The sequence below is a fragment of the Heteronotia binoei genome, chromosome 3 (genome assembly GCF_032191835.1).
Source record: "Heteronotia binoei isolate CCM8104 ecotype False Entrance Well chromosome 3, APGP_CSIRO_Hbin_v1, whole genome shotgun sequence".
Lineage (NCBI taxonomy): Eukaryota > Metazoa > Chordata > Lepidosauria > Squamata > Gekkonidae > Heteronotia > Heteronotia binoei.
In genome coordinates this window covers 73,017,092-73,040,188 of record NC_083225.1, presented here as the reverse complement: position 1 = coordinate 73,040,188, position 23,097 = coordinate 73,017,092, and the positions used below count along the sequence as shown (strand labels likewise).

At 40.0% G+C, this 23,097-nt stretch overlaps 1 protein-coding gene across 4 annotated transcripts in view; it reads left to right on the top strand.

Moving 5' to 3' along the window:
- The window catches only part of MAP7D2 (MAP7 domain containing 2), a 101,201-nt gene extending 82,027 nt beyond the window's left edge, over nucleotides 1-19,174 (top strand). For all 4 annotated transcript variants that reach the window (XM_060234055.1, XM_060234054.1, XM_060234056.1 and 1 more), the window contains 9 exons: nucleotides 3,764-3,996; nucleotides 5,669-5,795; nucleotides 8,158-8,362; nucleotides 9,649-9,753; nucleotides 11,271-11,324; nucleotides 12,242-12,320; nucleotides 14,653-14,839; nucleotides 16,497-16,770; nucleotides 18,930-19,174. In XM_060234055.1, the coding sequence (XP_060090038.1) occupies nucleotides 3,764-3,996; nucleotides 5,669-5,795; nucleotides 8,158-8,362; nucleotides 9,649-9,753; nucleotides 11,271-11,324; nucleotides 12,242-12,320; nucleotides 14,653-14,839; nucleotides 16,497-16,746 (1,240 nt within the window). In that variant the 3' untranslated portion in view covers nucleotides 16,747-16,770; nucleotides 18,930-19,174. The remainder of the gene's footprint in view (nucleotides 1-3,763; nucleotides 3,997-5,668; nucleotides 5,796-8,157; nucleotides 8,363-9,648; nucleotides 9,754-11,270; nucleotides 11,325-12,241; nucleotides 12,321-14,652; nucleotides 14,840-16,496; nucleotides 16,771-18,929) is intronic.
- The last annotated feature ends 3,923 nt before the right edge of the window (nucleotides 19,175-23,097 follow it).

Genomic DNA, 23,097 nt, shown 5'->3' with positions numbered 1-23,097 from the left:
ACTGTGGGTTCCCAAGTTAGAGTACTCACTAGGCACTAGTTCTCACTCCATTAAGCAGAGATAGAGCTGGCTTAAAGCATCAACGCTTGATTTGCAAGGACACAACTCCAGGAAGCTTCAGTTCCTCTCTATTGAAACACATAGACAAAGTTGCAAGGAGAAGGTGGAGTGGATTTTCCATTCACGTCTGCTCTGCCCAGAAGCCTGAATGAAAATCCATTCTGCATTTTCTTTGCAGCTTTCCTTTCTGCTTTAGTCCCTGCAAAGAGAAGGCAGAAGGAGCTGGGGACATCAGCAGCCTCAGAGCTTCACAGGGTGAGGACAGGAGGGAAGGAGAAGAGAGCCCTGCAGGCCTGATTGAAGCCCTGGTGGGCTGGTTTAGCCCACAAGCTGCACGTTTGGCACCTCTGCTTTAGAGGTTTTTTAACTGCAATCACATGAAAGGAAGGGAGAGGAGGTGTCTCCTCCTTCTCCCTGACAGAGAAAGACCTGTTGTAAATCATTCAGGTAAGAGTCCCTGTGTAAGGGTCTTTAGCTACATGGTTATTAGACCAAATGAATAATAAGAAAGGTTAAGGTTCCAGCTTCTCAGGGTGTATAGACATAAGTGTAACTTCGTTTGTCAAAGTTATTTATCCTACTTTATTACATTTTGTTTATCTGTACCCCAATGAGAGGCTGGAATCTCAGAGTTCTCCCATCATGTTACAACTGAATCTTTTCCAGCTGTTTACACAGTGATTTCACACTTGAATGATTTATCACAGGTAAATCACCTTCTGTGGTTTCGGTTATAAAAATATCTAAAAAGATTTTCCACATACATATTGAGGAATGAAGCAGATTGTTTGGATCTATTCCAGTCTGGTATCAGGTCTAATTATGGAACTAAAATAGTCTTAGTCATACTGGTAGATGACACGTGCCAGGAGCAGGCCTCATTATGGCAGGAGCTCACAGGAGTGGAGCTCCAGAACCTCTAAAAGTTATTGTGCTCTTTCTTTCTTACCCCCCACCCCCAAATACTTGCTTCTGGGCTCCATCGTTCAAATTTTACTGAACTCTAATATTTGTCAAACTTTCTAATATTTTCCCCCACAAAAAATGGGAAAATAACCAAAACATATAAAGCAGACAGATGGAAATCTTCATCATGCCACTGTGGCCACGTGGGAGAAAGTAATTTAAAAAATATGATGAGAGTAAGGTTTTATTATGACAATTTTAATTCAAGAAGCATTTTAAAGTAGATGTTGAGCTGATATAATTTAGTACACCTTCTGGTGATGACAGGAGTGTGTGGCATATGCAAATGAGGTGCGCTAATGAGCTCCAGCACCTCTTTTTCTACACAAAAGGCCAGGAGATAGATGAGGTGTGTGACTCTGTTAATTCTATGGACCTCTTGGTGTATCATGGTATGCTATTGGATGTCTTCTGGGGCTGGGAAGTATAGTTCTTATTTATTTTTATTTATTGGATTTATATCTCACCCCATCCCAAAAATGGGTTCAGGTCGGCTTACAGCAATTAGAATACAAATAAAATAACCGTAAAGTGTAATAAAAACCAAGTTAAAGCAATCAGACAAAGGTAATATGGCAGCAAACAAGCAGACAGAAGCTCCAGGCTGTCCATGGTGCCTCCTGAAGGATGGTTAGTCCAGTGATGTATTTCTGTGGGCAGGGGATGCTGAGATGGATTAAACATTCTCCTCCTCAGCTGAAGACCTGGTGGAACAGCTCCATTTTACAGGCCCTGCAGAACTGTAATAAGTCTTTCAAGGCCCTGATCTCACATGGGAGCATGTTCCTGTCTAGGGCCAGGGTGGAAAAAGCCCTTGGCCTGGTTGAGGATAAGTGGATGTCTTTTGGATCAGGGACTACCAGTAAGTTCTTTGGGGCACATACTCGGAGAAGCGTTCCCATAGGTATCCTCGTCCCAGGCTGCATAAGGCTTTAAAGGTCAATACCATGACCTTGAACCGGATCCAGTGCTCAGTTGGTGTGCCCACATAGATGTTGCCATCAGTAAGCATGCCTCTTCATTCTGCAGCTTTCAGGTGAAGTTCAAGGGCAGCACTGCATAGAACCTGGGCCACCACTGAAAGTTGGGCATCCAGGATCACCCCAAGATTCCTCACCCTTGGTGCTGGTATCATCGATGCCCCACCAACCATTGGGAACTGGATTCCTGATCCCAAGCCCCTGTGACTCAGCTACAGGACCTCCTTCTGTGGTGGTTTTGGTTTTACCTTGAGTATGTTTGAATGATCCTGGGAGACAGCTGCTGTGCCCCTTGGCCTCTGACCTGCAGGGTCTTGCAAGGTTATATTTTATCCTCCATACCTTTCAACATCTGTGTAAAGCTACTGGGTGAGGTCATCTGGAGATATGGACTGAGTTGCCATCAATATATGGGTTACATTCAGCTCTATCTTACTCTTCTAATAGGTCACAGGGAGGCTATGAAAACTGTGAACAGGTGCCTGGAGGTACTTGTGGGATGGACGAGGATTAATAAATTGAAACTTAATCCTGACGAATCAGAGTTACTACTGATGGTTGGAAGTTTTTACCTAGAAATTGGGATAACTTCTGTTCAGGAAGGGGTTGATGTCCCCCTAAAGGAGCAGGTTCATAGTTTGTGAGTGGTGTTGGACCCAAACCTCCTTTTGGACAACAAAGTGTCCAAGGTTGCTTTTTACTAGTTTCAGTTGGTGAGACAGTTGTGTGCCATCTTGGCCATGAAAGATCTTGCCTCTATGGTGTATGCTCTGGTAATATCTGATTAGATTGCTGCAGTGTACAGTATGTGTGGTTGCCCTTGAAGACTGTCTGGAAGCTATAGTATAGTATAGAATGTTGTGATCAGAAGGTTGACTGCAGTGGGTTGCAGGGACCATATCACTTCAGTCTTGTTCCATCTATTCTTCTAATTTGTTTCCAGGCCCAATTCAAGGTGCTTATCAGGGCTCTTTTTGTAGAAAAAGCCCAGCAGGAACTCATCTGCATATTAGGCCACTCCCTCTGACACCAAGCCAGCTTGAACTGTGTTCCTGCTCAAAAAAAGCCCTGGTGCTAATATTGACCTTTAAAAGACATATATTGCTTGGGGCCAGAATACTTTGAGACTTCCTTCTCCCAAATGAAGCTCTCTTGTCATTGCTTCAGATGCCCCCACTATTCAAGGCTAGACTGGTGGCAACCCGAGAAGGGCCTTTATGGTCATGGCACCAAAACTTCGAAATTCCCTCTCCAGTTGATTCATCTTTAATCAGTTATCTTTAGTTCATTAATGTTGTGAAGACTTTTTTTGGCGGTGGGGTGTACTCCTATTAATTTAGCATGCTCTCTTAATGTTATGTGTATGTTTTTATTGAATTATTTATTTTAGATATGCTTTATTTAAAAAGCTGTTTTGATGTTTGCTGCCTTGTTTTAATGTATCTTTTATATTAATTTGAAGTACACCACCCTGAGCCTAATTTGTGGAGAGAGCGGTATAGAAGTTTAATGAAATAAATAAAGGCAGCATACAAATGTTTTAAATAAATAAAATATTCAGCTGATGAAGAAAGCATTAACTCCTGAAAGTTTATGCTGGAATAATTTTCTTAGTCTTTTTGTGCAATAGACTACCATTACAGATACCTCTTTGGAACTGATGCAAAAAGGGGTGGGATAGGATCAACTATTTGTTGTATTTTCTGTATTCTGTAGCTAGTGTAATTTTTAATTTATTTTATTTGAATTCTTTTTAGGATGATTACAAAGACTTACCCTCAGTCTCCCAAAACTGGTAAACAATATCCAGCTTCTCCTGTGAAAAGCCGTGCTACTTCAAATCTCAATCAAGAAACACCTAAGAAAAAGGCAGAAAAACATAAAGACAGTCAGAGGGATAATATTAGCCAAAAAATTCAAGCATCGCCATCTGAAGAGGCTGTAAGCCAAACAGTTGCTGAAAAATGTGTCCCTTCTTCAAACAGTGAAGGTATGGTTTGTGTTTGAGAGAACTTCTAACACTGTGGCTTTGCTAGAGCAGAGGATTTTGAATTTTAAAGTAATTCCTCTTAACTTTACACTGTGTTGATTCAAATGATTAGTTATACAATTTACATCCTTGTAGTAACAAAAAAATTGACATAACCCAAAAGGTATTACCCATATCATGATTTTTATATCTGCTTCCAATAGGAACTATCACCATGGAACCCTGAGCTAGGCTAGCACTGTGATGTCAATAAAACCTGGAGTGGTTTCCTGTCTGAAAAGGTCCATAATTAGACAAAACAGATTTTAGAACAGAGCATAATTCTCATGAAGCCTTTGTCTTTTTTTGCATTTCTGTATCATCTCTCACACAATACTACATCATGCCCTGTTCACTGTAGATAATCTTGTTTTTAGATTAAATAACAATATACACTTTTGAACATTTTCTTCTACTGCCCTCTTAAGTGTAGTGTGTGTGTTAAGTGCCATCAAGCTGACTATGTCTTACGGTAGCCCTATACTTTAAATGAATTAATGTCTTCCAAAATGTGCTATCATTAACAGCCTTACTCAGATCTTGCAGACGGAGAGCCATGCCTTCCTTTATTGAGTCAATCCATCTTATGGTCTTCATCTTTTCCTGTTGCATTCAACTTTTTCTTAGCATTATTGTTTTTTTCCCCAGTGACTCTTGTCTGCTCATAATGTGACCAAAGTATGATAGCTTCAGTTTAGTCGTTTTAGTTTCTTGGGAGAGTTCAGCATTGATTTGATCTAGAACCTACTTGTTTGTCTTTTTGGTACTCCATGGTATCCATAAAACTCGCCTCCTACACCACATTTCAAATGAATAAACTTTCTTCCTCAGCTTTCTTCATTGTCCAGCTTTCACACCCATACATCACAATGGGGAAAAGAATGGCATGAATTAACTTGATCTTGTTGCAAGCACCACATCTTTACACTTCAGAATAGTTTCTAGCTCCTTCATAGATATCTTGTCCAGTCTCAGTCTCCTCCTGATTTCTTCATTGCAAGGTCTGTTAATATGGCTAGATGAACTAATTATATAGGGACAGATTTATTACTTGATACGGCTATCTTGAATGTCTGTCTGGCAGTGGGAAGGTGCTGGAAAGGAGCTCTTTGCCTATCTTTTCTTGCTTTTTTTGGAATGTGCAAAGTGCTGCCACTTGCTAAATTGGGCATGATTCATGTCAACTGAATAGAACACTTAAGAAAATGTATTAATGAAGGATACTTTGGTTTCTAATTTTGTACTTGCTGCTTCATGGTTCTAGCCTTAGCTATGCCCAAACTCCACAATACATTCAAAGGCTTATAATAAAACCCCAGCAATGGCAATGTCTAAACAAAGCTGCTTTGAAAAGGTGCGATGTGAAGCAGAGAAGTGATAAAGGATGCCTAATTCCTTCCTAACAGGTGTCTTTTTCTCATCAAGCTCTTCTCCAAGGTTGCTTCTCCCCACAGGTGCATGTTTGCAAGGTGTAAATACATCTTAGAACCTCTCTGTGCTTCAGATTTGCTCACTTTGCCTAGAAGACTCAACTGTCTGGATTTTATTAATACATACTGCCATGAAATATGTAGCTTGGCAATAAATTTTTTGTATGCTAACTGGTATTCTAAACCTAGCAATATTTCACTAGGGAAACTTGCAGCAGGAACTACTGATGCTGAAGAAGCTACAAGGATTCTGGCAGAGAAAAGACGCCAGGCTCGCCTCCAGAAAGAACAAGAGGAAAAACAAAGGCAGGAGAAGGAGGAACGTGAAAGGTATCTTTTTTCCCCTGAAAAAAACATGTACACCAAGGCAGCTGATTGTTTTTAATAACATTATCTGATGTTACTCAAATCAGGACATGCCGTGTCCCCTGCTCCTGTACAATCAAGGTACAAGATTGCAGGTAAAATTGGAACAGTTCTGTCTGTTATATACACAACTCCCATTTTAGCACAGTAAATATTGGACAAAGAAAAATCAAAGGGTAACAAAACACTTAACCAACTTTATTGCCCTAACAAGATGCAGATGAGAGAGAGAGAGAGAGAGAAGACAACTGTATCACAGACCAAAATAAAATCAACTACTTTACTCACCTGATATTAATTTAAGCTAAGTACCCAAGTAAAATTTATTTTAATCCAAGCTGAGTTCTGCTCTGTTGACTAGTTTAGAGTAAACCAAGAAATAGGTGATGGGCTGCCCAGATTGGGACCAGAAGATGCAGTGGGGAAAATAGGAATGTGACTTAAGACATGGGGAAAGGACTCCCTAACTTGGATGCAATGGGAATAGCTGCTGTAGTAGGACTAACTGGTCTGTAATGGGAAATGGAAAACTGGGGGGGGGGGGGGGGGGGGCAGAGACTGGGAAGAAGGGATATGAAAGGTTAAATTTGGAAAGACAAACGTAGTGGGAGAGAATCATACTCTGTCTTGAAAAGGAGGGGTCTAATATTGCTCTGTTCATGGTGATTGGAAGATAGTTCTGGATTGAAGACAGGACAGGAGGACTTAAGGAACCTCTCTTATGTGCCTGAATTTACCTGGATGAATGGTGAAGAGCTGCTATTAACCCAAAATTGGGATCTTTCCTGGCACTGGACCAGGATTTTGGAACCTGTGATTGGTTATTTTGGGATTGGATTTTAACTGGTAATGCTCTGAATCTGAAACCCAATTGGTGTGAACTTAGGATACAGGCTGTGATAGGACAATGTAGCCAACCTTTAGAAGAAGATGATGATGATATTGGATTTATATCCTGCCCTCCACTCCAAATTTCAGAGTCTCAAAGCGGCTCACAATCTCCTTTATCTTCCTCCTCCACAACAGACACCCTGTGAGGTGGGTGGAGCTGAGAGGGCTCTCACTGTGAGAGCTATGGCTGACGCAAGGCCATTCCAGCAGGTGCAAGTGGAGGAGTGGGAAATCAAAGCCAGTTCTCCCAGATAAGAGTCCACGCACTTAACCACTACACCAAACTGGCTAGAAATAGAGGCACTAGAATATGCCTGGAATATGCACCTGGGTTAGATGTTGAATGACACAGATACACTGATGCTTTATGAGAGATAACCAAATGGTCTTCCTGGATTGATTATTGTATCATGCTGGAATTGCATTTGCAAAGCAAATTTCACTAGCTTTTATTATCTATCTTGCAACACCTGGGTCATGCTTTATGGGCAAAGTTTAAAAGGTTTAAGGTTTATTGGATTTATATCCCGCTCTCCCCGCCGAAGCAAGCTCAGGGCGGCTCACAACAGTAAAAACCAACAATACATTCATATTATTTGCATCATAAATTAAAATTAGACAATTAAAGCCGTTAAAACAGTCTGGTGCAAATATCATTTGGTATTATCTCATTTCAGATGACGTTCAGTATCAATCACACCATATCAGTCATTCCAGCTCAATTAAAGGCCTGCCGGAATAGTGTTGTCTCCTACAAGGCCCTAACCTCTTCCTGCAGCTGACTGCACGAGTAGGGGGCAGCAATTGAGAAGGCTCTCTATCTGGTGGATTTTAATCTAGCCTCCCTCGGCCCGGGGATCATTAATAGATTTTGCATCCCACATCTAAGTACCCTCTGGGGAACATGTGGGGAGAGACGGTCCCTAAGGTAAACAGGTCCTCGGCCATACCAAGGAGTGAGGAACTAAGAGTTTCAAAATGACTTTTTGGTGGATGCATTTTTGTTGCATCTAGAATATTAGGCCTTTCATTTCTTTCAGTTGATCAACAGACCTGCTTTTGATGCAAAATAGATATATTTTACTCACATCTGGTATCCTGTGACCAGACATTCATGTGATAGTTTATACCCATATTTCTGGTATTTTTGAGAGCAGATTTTTTGACAGCGCTGTCCTATGCCTCTGTTCTGTGTAAGCTCAAGGGTCTTTTTGTGGAGTATACATAATTAATAATAGTGGGGATCCAGGGGCTATATAATGCTGGTAAATACCAGCCCATTAAACCTTTACTAAAGAGAAAGGACATTTTTTTTTCCTCCAGGTAATTGGTAATTCTATCCTAAATTGAAAAGTATGCATTTTTAATACTATATAGAGTTTAATACAAATAGTAGTCTTTCTCCCAGTCTAAAAATGTTACTGTGGCTTTGAAGGTTAGAAAGAGAAGAAAAGAAAAGAAAGGCAGAAGAAGAGAAGATTCGGCTGGAGGAAGAGGCCCGTAAGAAGGAGGAGGAAAGAAGGCGTGAAGAGGAAGAGGCTACCAGAAAAGCGGAAGAGGAAGCTAGAAGGAGAGTTGAAGAAGAACGCATATTAAGAGAAAAACGAGAAAAGGAATTGCAAGCTATGATTGTGTTGCAGGTATGGCTCTTTGTACATGCTATGGATGTGACTTGTTTCAAGACCTGAGTCTATTATTCAAACATAATATTTTTTTGCATAAAGCAAAACAGGATTTTCTTCAATATTCTTAGTTCTCAGGTGAACTTCTGAAGTTGCCTTACCTTAGGTCAGACCACTGACCATTTTACTCTCCAAGGTTTAGGGCATATCCAACCTAGCAACATGACCCTTGAACAGACTGGAGCCTTCTGTATGCAAAGTATGCAAGTCTAAGTGCAATGTAATCAATGTGTTTAATACAATGTTATAGCTTTTCAAAATGCTATCTGTGATAAATTGCTTGCAAAATACTCTGGAATGCTGTAGCTGTACATTCTGTTATTGTAAAGGTAAAGGTAGTCCCCTTTGCAAGCACCAGTCGTTTTCGACTCTGGGGTGACGTTGCTTTCCCAACATTTTTACGGCAGACGTTTTACAGGGTGGTTTGCCATTGCCTTCCCCAGTCATCTACACTTTACCCCCCAGCAAGCTGGGTACTCATTTTACCGACCTAGGAAGAATGGAAGGCTGAGTCAACCTGGAGACAGCTGGAGAGCCAGTTTGGTGTAGTGGTTAAGTGTGCGGACTTTTATCTGGGAGATCTGGGTTTGATTCTCCACTCTTCCACTTGCACTTGCTGGAATGGTCTTGGGTCAGCCATAGCTCTGGCAGAGGTTGCCCTTGAAAGGGCAGCTGCTGTGAGAGCCCTCTCCAGCCCCACCCACCTCACAGGGTGTCTGTTGTGGGGGAGGAAGATTGTGAGCCGCTCTGAGACTCTTCGGAGTGGAGGACGGGATATAAATCCAATATCTTCATCTACCTGAACCCAGCTTCTGCCGGGATCTAACTCAGGTCATGAGCAGAGCTTAGGACTGCAGTACTGCACCTTTACCACTCTGCGCCATGAGGTAGCTGTCACCTAAAACTGCATCTGCCCGATGGAAGCACTGGATTCCTGAAAGAAAATATTCAAATTTCTTGTGGTTCTGCTGGATCACATGAAAAATTCTATATCATTCTAAAAAACTGGTAGCTCTGGCTCATTCCAGGAGACCTAGATGGAAGAGTTGGAAGTTTTCAAACACAGAAAGCCCATAACCATGTAGATACAATTTTCAGTAATACATGCATGGTTGGCAGAATGTTTTAAGTCAGGCTTCAGAAGTATCGGGGTGGGAAAGTATTCAATTTACTTAAATCTTCTTGAGGCAGGTAAGTTATCTAAGAATGACTAGAATATGTGTTGGGTTACATGTTTTGAATAGAAAGAAGCGGCAGAAGCAAAGGCTCGGGAGGCAGCTGAACATCTGCGTCTGGAAAGGGAACAAATCATGCAGCAGATAGAGCAAGAAAGACAGGAGCGAAAGAAGGTAACAAATTGTTCCTCTTAGTATAAAAGTATTGTTACTTCTGCTTTTCACAGCTGAAGGCCATACCTAAATATTCTTGGACAAAGAAAAGAGACAGATGATCAGAGTGAGCTTCTTGTGTAACATGTTTGAGTTGACTACAAACCTTCTTTAAAAATATTTTTCATCTCTACATCCAAGACCTTGGAGCCAGAAGTTCAAGGAGCAAATGTAGCTAACAGAAAAACTGTTTCTTGTAGCCAATGCAATGCCGTTGAATTGAAGCAATACAGCCTTTTCACTCTGTTGCACCCACTTTTCCTACTTACTGTAATTGCTGTCTCACATGGCTTTTGTCCATGTACGTCTCATGATACCCAGCACAGCCTACTTAGTGGTCTAAGTGGACCCTGTCTTCCCTTTTACAGTAGGGGGGAGAGCTGATTGGATCCAATCCATTGTGTAGGGGCAAAGTTTGTAGGTCTATAATCAGCATGCACATCCTACAACAATAGCAACATGAGAACCTTGCTCTTTATGTTTTCTAAATATAAAATTGCGAGCCTTCTTGGTCAGTTACTATATTGCTATTGCATAACACTGCTCTTAAAAGGGCAACGCATTAGGTTAGACCCAGCACAAAGACTTTGCAATGTACAAATAATTACCTCTACCTGTCCGATGTTTCTGATCCCAGGAAAGTTTATTCCCAGGTTTGTGGGACCTCCAGGGAACTATGCAGTTTGGGTGGCTGCAGTGGGGAGGGAGCAAGGAGCAAGAGGCAAAAGGAAGCAGTTTTGCCCTGTTCTCACTGCAACCTGCATAGCTATTACTCTATGCAAGTCCCATGACTCCAAGGGTAAATTTTCCAGGGACTGGAAATCGCTGTTGTGGGAGAGAAGAACTGGGAAGACCTGCAACCATCAGAGCTTTTCTCTGACAGGTCACAGGATTCTAATGATTTGTTGCATGTTGACTGGAGTGAAGACCATTTACCTTACCATATAAGATTGTTCTTGGTGGGTAACCACGTTGGGCTGAAGCAGGAAACAAAGTTTGAGTTCAGTGGCACCTTTAAGACCAACGAAGTTTTATTCAAGGAATGAACTTTTGTGTGGATGCACACTTCTTCAGTTACAATGGAATTTACCATTCTATATATATAAGGCAGGGGTTGAACAGCAAATTAGCATTCAACATAATGAAGATGTTTTAGCAGATACAAACAAGAATAACAAGCTTAGTTTATAAGGTCACCATTATTTGAATTCCAAAAAAACAGTGAAGCAAATATGTAAAAATTGGTGATAGATGTGTAAATGTATCCTTTATTGTGGAGTGCTAAGAGTAATTAACTGAGACATTGTTACACTACGTTTGTCTCCTCCCAAGCATGGCAATGGCAATAGTTTTCTTAGACCTGGAAGACAGTGTAGTCCTAAACAGAATTACACCATTCTGTGCCCATTGACTTCAGTGAGTTACACGTAAAGGGTAGTAAATTAGTGATACAAATTATGTTCTGGTTTGTATTGCAGAGAATAGATGAAATAATGAAAAGGACAAGAAAAAGTGAAACACCAGAAATAAAGGTATGTAACAGAATCATTCCTTGGCTAGGGTAGGGCTTCTTTTCACTGAGGTAAATTAACAGTGATTGGAGAGCCTACACGTGTCTATAAATTCGTGTCGTTTAAAACAAAATGGAGTGGTGCAAGTGAAGATTTCCACATCTTCTTTACCTTGCTGTGTACTTTTGCTATCAGGATTTTTTCCCAACCCAATTCACTTCCATGATTGTATCTTGGTTGGAATAAAATTGAGGAAAGCTAAAAACAAGGGGGCACATGCATATGAATGTGTGCAAATCCCTCTGTCCTATTAAGTTTGGTCTTCAGAAATTCTCATGTGGATTCTTATGCTTCTGTTCTGTTAGTAGAAGGCCCCTGGCAGTGCATGATGCTAGTGAGAATGGTGGTTTCTATTGTGTGCCCATGCAGATCTGCATTGTCTTTTCAGCATTCACGTGTAGCAGCTGGGGAATGGTACAGTAAGCAAGATCTGCTGCCTCCACAATGCTTCTGTCTTTCCCCCCCTGAAACTCTTGCTTGATACTTGGGTTAAAAAAACAAATTGTCAGGATCTGGCTTAGTCCCCATAGGATTTGAGGATCCTGTAGGGATCTGTTGGCATAACAACTTGACAGGCAACATGTACTTGCAACATGTACATAGTATACTGGTGTAGCTGTGCTGAAAGTTCTTGTTCATTTTCTTTAACAGATATTGCCCTTTTCCATTTCTGTTTCTCTCAGAAGAGAATTCTAGAGTAAGAGGTGGATGTTTTTTATTTTGTAGCATTGCAGTCTTGTGAGTGTATGTTATGCATTTTCAGAGCAGCATACTTTAAGTAAAAACTAAGATTTAAATGCTGTTTAATCCAGTTGCTTCTTTATAAAGGGTAATGATGTGTTTGTCTAATGAATTTGACACCTTGTTCAATGGTACAGAAAGAAGACACAAAGCCAGAGGTGTCAATGATTCTAAATATGGATAAACAGCCAAAGCCACTTGCTATCAGCCAACCAGGTAAAGATACTTTATTTATATTAGGGGCTGTGGCTTAGTGGTAGAGCATCTGCTTGGCATGCAGAAGGTCCCAGGTCCAATCCCCAGTATCTTCAGTAGAGAGCCAGTTTGGCGTAGTGGTTAAGTGCGTGGACTCTTATCTGGGAGAACCGGGTTTGATTCCCCACTCCTCCACTTGCACCTGCTGGAATGGCCTTGGGTTAGCCACTGCTCTGGCAGGAAGTTGTCCTTGAAAGGGCAGCTGCTGTGAGAGCCCTCTCAGTCCCACCCACCTCACAGGGTGTCTGTTGTGCGGGGAGAAGATATAGGAGATTGTAAACTGCTCTGGGAGTCTGATCTGTAATTCTTCTTCAATTCTTCTTCTCCAGTTAAAAGTTCTAGCGGTAGGTGATGTGAAAGACCTCTGTCTGAGCCTTGGAGAGCTGCTGCCAGTCTGAGTAGACAATAATGACAGTGATGGAACAACGTATAAGGCAGTTTTGTGTGTTCATATGTATATCCATCAATATCTCACCATGGACCCAACTGCAAATACTTAAATCCATAGAAACAGAAGGGAGATTTTTCTGTAAACTTGGGGCCACTCAAATTTTCAGAAACATCTGAAATTTTTTAAAAGAGTGGGTTAGAAACTCCCCAAATACAGGAACATGTCTGCGCCAAGTGTACATGTCAATATAGCAGTCTTGAGGAGGGAAGGAGCCAGGTGATCCTGTGTACCTTGATGTAATCCATCTTCTGCCTATCCTCTTGTGCCTGGCCAGTGAATGGGAAGGAATGGGACCCAGCCCCCCACCAGGGAAGTGGTAGTGCTGCAGGTGGGTGTGGAGAAGCAGGAACTGATACCAGCTCTTCCCATTTTGGGTAGCAGAGTGAGGGAGCCCATGACTGCCACTGCACCCCGCCCCCCCCCATCAAGCAGTGAGAGAAAGACAAATGAGTGGGTGGATTAACTACTGGCCAAGCAGCTTTGCTGAAGGTGGGCAGGCAGCTAGGCAAAGATGGGGAGCCTCCTGTGCAGCTTCTTGTGGAAACTGTCACTCAATTGGCAGTGATTGAGGTGGGAAGATGAGGAGGTGGAATTTCCCCTTTCCTCCAATGTCCTATCCTCTCTAAACTGCAGCTGAAGTGACAAACCTAGAGAAGGGTGGGTGGATGAAAGGAGACCGAGCCTCCAGTGGTGGACCTGGGGATGCACAAGCAAGTGGGGAAAGCAGGGAAGGGGGATGGCTAAGCAAAATCTCCACTTTTGGTGTATGAAGAGAAGGGACAGAGATGGTGAACTGCCCAGCAAATGTATGGTATCCCCCTCTACTTGCACGTCCCCACTTGTAATACTAAATACAGAACTTCACAATATATGCTAGATTGTTATATTTTCTGAGAAGGATAGTTTGGGGATGATAAACTGTTGGTTTTTTTCCAATGGTTGGACTTTGCCTTTCAAATGCCAACCCCTGTGGTTGGCACTTACCTTACTGTCTTACAGGCAGCAGTCCAACAGTTCTTACCAAAGCTTTTAACTAACGCGTTCCATCTCTTTAGCTGCTTTATGATCTGCTGCTAGTCTGTTTTATTATCATGTTAGAGTGTTCTGTTTTATGCCCTGGCTGCCTTTATTGGCTGTTTCATTGGCATAGTTTTTAAAAATTGTTTTGATTTGATTCATGGTTGGATTGTTTTTTTGATATGTTTTTATTGGTATGGTTTGTTTTTATCATTTTTTGTTTGGTTTTGTTTTGTCATTGTGCCTTGAGCAGGTAATGAGATTTTCTAAACAAAATTAATCAGCCAGTATTCTCACAAACCCCACTTACATTCCAGACTTACATTCACAAACTGCTACCTGTCTTTCTACAATCGCTATTTTTCTGCTCTTATTTTTCCTTCTTTTCAGATAATTTTGAAAGTTAGACAGAAGAAAGAGAAGGGAAAATTAGCTGCTTAGAAGAGAGAGAACTGAAAATAGAGAGACAGACTGCAATACTCCCTTAAATTTGTGTCTGAAATGACTGTTTTATCTAGTTTTCTCTACAGGTTAGGTGAGATGTTCAGAATTCTTAGTAGGCCGACCTGTTATAAGTAGTGATGTCTAACAGTCATCTAAACATCCAACTTCCATATTTTCCATTTTATTTTTAATCATTTCGGTTTATAACTCAGTCTACTTGTCTACTAAGGCATGACATTCAATATACATTTTCTGGACAACGTTGCATTTGTCATAGGCTCACATCAAAAACATGATGGATTCCTTTCATCTTTTAACTTCCATTACTTACATCTTTTTGTGCTTTATAAAGTCACAATTCCTAATGGGATTCTTTCATAGAAATGAATGGACTGACAACCTGCAAAGAAGATAAAGGCCTAGGATGTGCTGTGCCTGACTCTTTCCCTCATGATGTATTTTCTAATGGACTTAAGCCACTTATGAGCCTTATTCAACTGGATGCAATAGATGGAAAGTCTAACAGCATGGATGATTCAACAGATGAAGTTCAGTCTATGGATGTGAGGTGCATACTATTAAAATCTTGGCCAGGACCTGAAGAACTCCACCTCTAGTGCCCTGTGTCTGAGACTGCTTTGGCTTTGTGTATTTATATGATATTTAATATGGTGTTTTTCTAAAAAGAAAAATTAAAAATAAGAAAAAAGTAATATTCTGTTTTTCATAATATTCCAAAGCAACAATCAACAACAGAGCAACAAAAATTAAGCATCATCAAAGAGTATGAAACTATCTTTCCCCAATCTTAACACTAAAGGCCAGGGAGGCATCTTATTAACTAAAATAAATTGAAATACAAAATGTTTCCTTTTTCCAGAACACACCTACTAATGTGTGTTCTAAGATAGAACTTGATGTACATCAAAACGAGGCAAGTTCCAGAACTATGGAGCCACTATAGAAAATTCTGTGCTTCAGGTGGAAGCAAATTTGAGACCTAATCTGAAGTAGGCTGTCTAGCTGATCTTGATGAGATTCATATGGGAAACACACAGAACCCAGATGATGCAAGAAATTAAGAGCTAAAGCTAATTTCATAAATTTGGTGCAGATAATATGCTGGTAGTTAGTGTCAAACAACAGTCTGGCTGTATCATTTTGTGCCAGTTGAACTTTTCAAACCATCATTGTGACAGTCTAGCCTAGAGACCCCTAAGACATGGATAGTTCCTGTTCTTCCAGCACTGGGCACAGTTAGTGAGTTAACCAAAGCTGCCAACTGCTGGAATTAAAGAATAAAGCTAGGTCCAAGAGTACCCCCAGGATGTGAATCTGATCCTAAGAGAGGACTTTCTCTATCCATCTTGTTTGCAAGGACCCTCACTAGCATTGCTTCCATGTTCTCTGAATTGATCTGAAGGTCATTTATTCAGTTCAAAAGGGGGCCTGAGATGTGTTTAGCATCACATTGTTGCTGAAGTTAAAAGGAAAATATCTCATACTGATTATACAGCTCGCTGTAATTCTGGGTGCATCCCCCCATCTCTGGTCTCATGTTAAAGAACACTGGTGGCAATATTTATTTTTGAGAAATTTCATAAAATATTGAAAATAGGGAGAAGCAAAAATTGCCTAGTATCTCCTTCTGGAATCATTCTAGAAGGACCAAATGTATTCCAAAACATTGGCTGCATCTCAGACTTCATTAGGTGCTATAGAAAAATACCTGTCAACGGCATTAAAAGCCCAGAGATATATAAGAGAATCAACAGATTCTCACTCCACCCCTCCTAAAATCTTGTCATTTAGCATTTAATGCTAATATATAATTAAATAATTATGTCAAAATAATACATTTCTCCCACTTCCCTTTCACAAGAAACTTTGAACTAATATTTGATTATCTAACTATAGTCCACGAAAGTACAAAATACTTTCATATCAAAGGGTCAGATTTGTATAGCTTGATGGTTTGCATGCTGCTTAGCAATGCAATTCATTGTGTTCACTAGGGTTTCCTCCCAGATGAGTATGCTTAGGATTACTACTGTACCCAAGACTCAAATTGTACATTAAACTATCTGCTTATCCACCCACTATAAAATGAGTGGATGGAATGCTTTTATAATCCAAGAATATTTCGTCACAATGGCATTTAGTCTACAAGTATTGTTAAAATATTTAGTGAAAACTTGTTTCGTTTTTCTTCCTTCCCTATATAGTCCAGCTTCAAAGGAAGAACTCATTTCCATCCCTGAATTTTCACCATTGAATGAAATAATGCCAGGTGTATCTTTGGATCAAAATGGATCAAATAATGGGAAGGCTCTTGAAGATCTACTAGATTTCACTGGCCAGGCCACTTATCCTAAACTATCTAGCGAAAGTCTCAGCATAGATGATTGTAATAAAAACTTGATTGATGGATTTAATAGTCCAGGACAGGAGTCAACTTTCAACACCTTATGTTGACAAACACTCCTACTCAGCAATAAGGTACAAAACTGTTTCTTTCTCTTTGTTTCTACTATGATCTGTCTGCTCTCTACCTGCTGTTTGCTAATAATCCACCACCCAAATAAAAATGAAATGCAATGACACAAGGAGATTGAACCCTTTTATGAGTGGTAAGGTGACTACTCCCTCTAAACTGTGGAGTCTTGTGAGCAAAAAAACTGCTTCATGAGCTACTGGCATTAAAGCTGTGAGCTACTGCATACATTAGTTTGCTCTGGGGCCATTTTCCCTGAGCTAAAGCACAAATGTGTGAGCCAGAGGCTAAAAAACTGTGAGCTAGCTCACACTAATTCAGCTTGGAGAGAACAGCGGTCAGAAGACCTGTTGCAATCTGAGATGTGTTGAGGGGTACTTCCATGTATACCGACAACACTTCGTTGATTTCTTGTTCCCCAGTTACATAGTTTTATTTACTGAAAGTGTTTGGGGATTACTGTGGCAATGACAGCTTCACTATTAATTATGATAAATCTAAACTAGTAGTATTTGCAAAGAACCCCGACTCACTTAATGCGCTTGGCGATTAAATGGCAATAAATAGCAACAAACAACTGGCTGTAATTATTTAGGTTTGAAATTTCAATCCAGCCTGATCTGGAAGAACCACCTCGGCCTTATGGAAGAGAAGGCCTTAAGAATGTCTAAGGGAATTCAACATTTTTTCTTTTCTAGAGGTGGACAGTATATTCCCTTAGTTGTCAAGCTTTTTGAAGCAAAAGGAATAACCCAGCTTCTATGCGGTATTCCCTTAGCTGTCAAGTTTTTTGAAGCAAAAGGAGTAACCCAGCTTCTATGCGGCATTCCCTTGTGGGCTGATTTAGTAGATGACATTTGATACTGTTCTTCACAGTCTCCTTAGAAAGTTGCTGGCTGCTCCTTATTGTGTAGCTTGGGATTGCTATCAGAGTTGAGTTGGGGATTCAAACCTTGGAGGCAAAAGTGTGGGTCTTAGTTTTTAGCTATCGTTAAAAACTTCTTTAGGCCCTTCTTATGGGCAGTCTTTCAAGCCTGCTATTAAGGGATTCATACGTCAATCCCTGGTTTGGCATGTGGTGGGGTTAGATAATACTTAGTTGTTGACTTTGTTTTTCTCTACAGCCTGCTGTCTGATGAAAAAAAGATGTCAGTAGAACCTATATAGTACTGCTCTTCATGTCCATTGTGTGTGCTCTCCTGCTTTGGCTTTACTTTACATATTGAAAGTCCTGCTATCCGTATATAGATTTCTTGGCCATCCCACTTTATAGAACAGCTTTCTTTTTAGCTGGGTTCAATGTACTGCCTACTGCTTGTCATGAGTAGGTGCTACACTAAAATGCCCTACTGTGGCTGCAGATCTGGCTCCACTGAAAACATAGCGCATGTCTTATTCTCCTGTCAAAGTTATAATAATCTAAGAGCATAGTTCACTGACCTGTTAGTTCCTGATGCTGGCCTGCCTGTAACAAGTAAGCTTCAATTCTTGCTTGATGGCTCTGATCCAGCCATTACAGACCCAGTAGTGAAATTTCTCCTGGGCTTGTTGGGATATAAGAGACATGAGGTGAATTCAAAGAATCTATATACTAATAAATAAGCAAAGTATAGTAAATAAAATAGTAAAAAGGGCAAATAAGGAATAGTAAATCTGGAAAATTAGGTATTATTTGGTATCCTTTATTGACCGTGACAAACATAGCATTGCCTGAGATAAGTGGAGTTTAATTCACACTTGAAAATGGACTGTTTTGCAGCTAAGTTGTTAGCTGATATTGGCCTCATGATTATTGCTGTGGTTAAATTTTTGCTTATGATTTTTAGCAATATTCTGTAATGTAAATATATTTTTAATTATGTATTTTGTATCTTTTTTCATTTGCTTATGACTAATTGGTCTTTGAACATTAATAAATGAAACTGAAATAGTTGAGATGTATAGGGTGACAATTTGTTACCCACAGATGCAAACAGGTGGCTGCAAGGAGTGCATTTTGCCCATTTTGTTCGCTGGCTGACCACTTTTAGTTTTATTATTGTGCTGTATCATTTGATAGATTACAAAATAAAGCTTACAGCCTATAAGTACAATATGTGTAGCAATGTATAACAAAGGCTGAAAAAATACATAAACTCACAACCATTTCTGTTTGGATTGACAGAGGAAGTAATTTGGAGGATATAATGACTCCTGACACTGCTGCTGTCAGTAATATAAGAGCTTGTCATTTGAAGAAGCTGCTGCAGTCCTCAACACTGGATGTCATCTTATTCTGCACTGAATTTACTGTCTTCCCATGTGTATTGTCAAATAATTAACCATTTTTGGTAAAGAGTGGAATCTTCTGTTTGGACTGGTTTCAGGGCACATTTGCAGGAATTGTTTAGAATATGAGAATAAGAAAAATGTGGGCATAAAATGTCTGTCTCCTCAGGCTCCTGAGCCTGTTAATTAATTTAAAGAAGCAAACACTTAGTTTTGCCATGGAACTATCTGGAATTTTTTATGGTAGTTGTAAAATGCATCATAATTAAAGTGCGTTCTGCATTTGCCATACATTTGTCTTTGATTTGTTTTTTTCTTTTAGGAAAAGGTGAATTTTTGCTGCCATTTGTTACAGATGTTTAACTGCAGATCTTTTACAGAGAAGGCAACTGCTTGGAACAAAGGGGCTTTTCCTGCAGAAATGAGAAAGTAATATTGCAGCTCCTTAGATCAGAGCATATAACATTATTTTTATTCTTTTCTGTCATTAAGTCAGATGGCACTGAACTAGACTGGTAAAATAAATGAATAAGATGTTATCACATTGCTCTTTAAAATGTAATTTTAACAGTTTATGAAAAAAATCAATGTGTTTAATCATATGTATTATATAATTGTATCATGGCTGATGATATGCTAATGTTTAAGACAGCATTTATTGTCAGTTCCAGATGGTTTTCTTTTTACTAATTTCCTCCAACCTCAGCAACATATAACAACAAACCTTATATAAGAATGGGCAACAGGATATAAGGCACAATATTGAATACTCAAAATTGCACCCATGCAACTTTTAGCCTCTTGCAAATTCTACTAACATGTATAAAAGGTTCTTCTTGAAAATATATAGACATTCTATTTGCCAAATGAAGGGTGTGATCAAGCCCACTTTAAGAATGTTTAAGTCACATTGAACTAAATGGAACTTAACAGTGCTTAATTTGGACTAGATTGTGCCTAAAGCATTTCAACTTTTTGTGAACTTTTAATTTTTATGCTGTATTCTGTGCTGCCTAAAGGACAGTTCTGTTCTGATTCTTTACAGAAAAAAAATCTGTTTGAAGCTGATGAAATTGGAAACTTTTATATGTAGGGATGTGTTAAAATGTAATGTAGCTCTGTTCTTGTGATTCTAAAATGAACACCTGTTGAAAAGTTAAAGTAGATTACAGACTATGTGAATATATACAAAAATGCTTTCAATATTTATGTTGATGTATTTCAGCAAAATACTTTCTTGGTAACTGTGCAGTATGTTGTAGCATGGTACAGTGTCTTCCAAGTAAATTCCAGTTTTCCTCTTAAACAATAAAATCCCCCTGAACAAATGTAGCTGTGATAGTAGTTTCCTTGTGTTGTTGAATTGTCACAGAATTGTCAAGTATTACATCCTGCTATCGAGGATCGTAGCTATGAATTCACGCTTGTCTAACAGACTCCTTTGACCTTGTAAAGCATGGTGAGAACAGGAATTTTTTTGCATGACCTCCTTAAAGAAGCTGATTCTGTACATTCAGTTCATCTTTGAATGGAAAACATGGCTGTACTCCTGCTGGTACTTGATGTTTGACTTCAGGACATCATTTTAGTATTGTTGCCTTGACGGTCTCCAGCTGTACATCCTTATCTTTGGACTCTTGAATTTCCTGGAGTTTCTTTGCTGAAATGGGGAGACAGTGTAGCATATTGACAGATTCAATGTCCTGGTCTCCCTCTTCATTCTCACTGCCATTAGGCATGTATGGCAGAGGTTGTCCTTGAAAGGGCAGCTGCTGTGAGAGTCCTCTCAGCCCCACCCACCTCTGTTGTGAGGGAGGGAGATAAAGGAGATTGTGAGCCCCTCTGAGACTCTTGAGTGGAGGGTGGAATATAAATCCAATGTCGTCGTCATCTTCTTCTTATGCTCTACTAAGCATGTCAGCTCGTACTGTTGTCAACCTGGACAATACTTGAACTCCACATCATAGCATGATGGTCATATCAACATTTGCTGTAATTTCTTTGGAGCATTTAGTAAACATTTTGGATGATTGTCTCAGAAACTTTGTGGTTTGAAAACATGGTGACTGGCTGGCCAAAGGTATATTGATGAAATCATTCTATATAAAAAAAAAAATACCACCAGCAGCTGTTTCTTAATTTGGGCATATGCTCTCAGTCACTGACAAAGCTCTGCTTGCATGTACATTTTGATAATCCTGCACCAAGGACATTTTCAGATGCATCATTCTGGAGAGTTAAAGTTGCGCTGAATGGTAACATTGTAAGACTGGTGCATTAGTAATCAATTGTTTCATTAAATCAAAAGGTTGCTGCAGCTGGGTCCCCCAATCAAATGCTATCTCCTGCTTAGTAAGTTGTCTTATAGGTTGTTTAACTGTAGTTAAATGGGAACAGAATTTGGTTTAAAAATGTATCATTCCAATAATGCTCTGTCTGCCTTTCTCTTCTTCTAGGGCTGGCATATGTTGAATAGCCTCAATCTTATTAGAGTATGTGTGATGGTGATGGTAGTAAATGGCTAATGCTATAACCCAGTCTGAGATCCTTGAGACTGGTGTTCAACTGGAATTCTTCAATTGAGGGTGTCAGTTAAGTGTTGGAAGTTGGGACAGTAAGAGAGTGAAGCAGACCATGAGAGGATCAAGAAGGATCCTGAGTTAGCGAAGTGGGATGCATGGCCCAAGTCTGAGGGAAACAGTTCCTAGAAGATAATCCATAGCCAATGGTTAAGGAAGGAAACTGGAACATGTGAATGTTCCTGTCTTTCTCCAAGTAAGTCCCCCCCCCCCCCCAATCCCCTGCTGGTTGCCAGGAGGGACCTAGGAACAATACCTAGGATTGTCCTCTGCTTTATGATCATGCCTGTATGCAGCTTAAATTCTTCCTTCCAGTGATTCCTCTGTTGAGCTAGATTGCTGTCAGCAACATCCAAAGATACAGAGGGGTTCAGATTAATGTCCATGGCTGTGTCCTGCAGTGATTAGTTTTCTCCTGCTGCCACTGTTATGATTTTCTAAGGGTATCAACAAACAGTTGGGGTCTTCATAAAGGCCTTATTGAACTGCCAAGTGTAGATCTAGAGAAGTGGAGCTCTGTTGCATTAGAACCCTTCCCTTCAGAACAGTTCCTGTTAACATAATTCCATTTATCATGACAAAATGTATACTGTGCTCTAACTTTTACTTCATTATCAGAAATCGATGGGAACTGGCATAGTGTTATTGCTAAGTGAGTAAGCAAATCTCATCCATCAAATAATTGGGCCATAGGAAAGTGACTCACTCTTTTCTGCAGCTCCCTACACTCTGGAAAATATATTTTTTTAAAAATGACAGTAAAAACAATCCTAACAAGCCTGCAAGAACTTTACATACTCATTGCTCTCCATGAACCAAGGAACTTTGAAGACAGTTGCAAGTTAGTTGAAGGCAAAGGATGGGAGTGGTAAAAACAAAGATATAGGAACTTGGTCTGACTGAAGCCCTAAGCCCTTAAAGTATCCTGAAACAGACCGTGAAGGTAAAAATATACCACATCCTGCACTCTACTACTCAGGTACAGAGCAGGATGCCCGCTTTTCTGCTCATTTATTCAGCAAACTAGAATTCTTAACATTCAGTTTTACATAAAACGTCCTAAATCAGATTAATTTAGATTTATATTATGATTTTTCAGTGTAAAAGTTCAAAACAGTTTCTGGTTTAGAAAAATTGTAAGGTGCATGGTGATTAATTCCACCCCCCTCACCCCATAAAAAGTCTGCCATGAAAACATGAAAGCAATGTCACCCGAGTTGGAAATGACTGGTGCTTGCACAGGGAACCTTTTTTTCCCAGTAAAGCCACTTGTTTTCCCTCTATACTTAAGGTTCCACAGCACATTCTTACTTAAGCTGTTTAGGCTATGAAAGTAAAATTAAACTGTTGCTTGTTTCTGGAGCATTCAAATTACAGGTTAGGAAAGGATTTGTTTTCCCCCTATACCTAAAAGCACAGGATATATGTTGTGGTTTACAGTGGACTAATGATGATTCAGTTGAGAAGCTCGTAGCCCACAACACA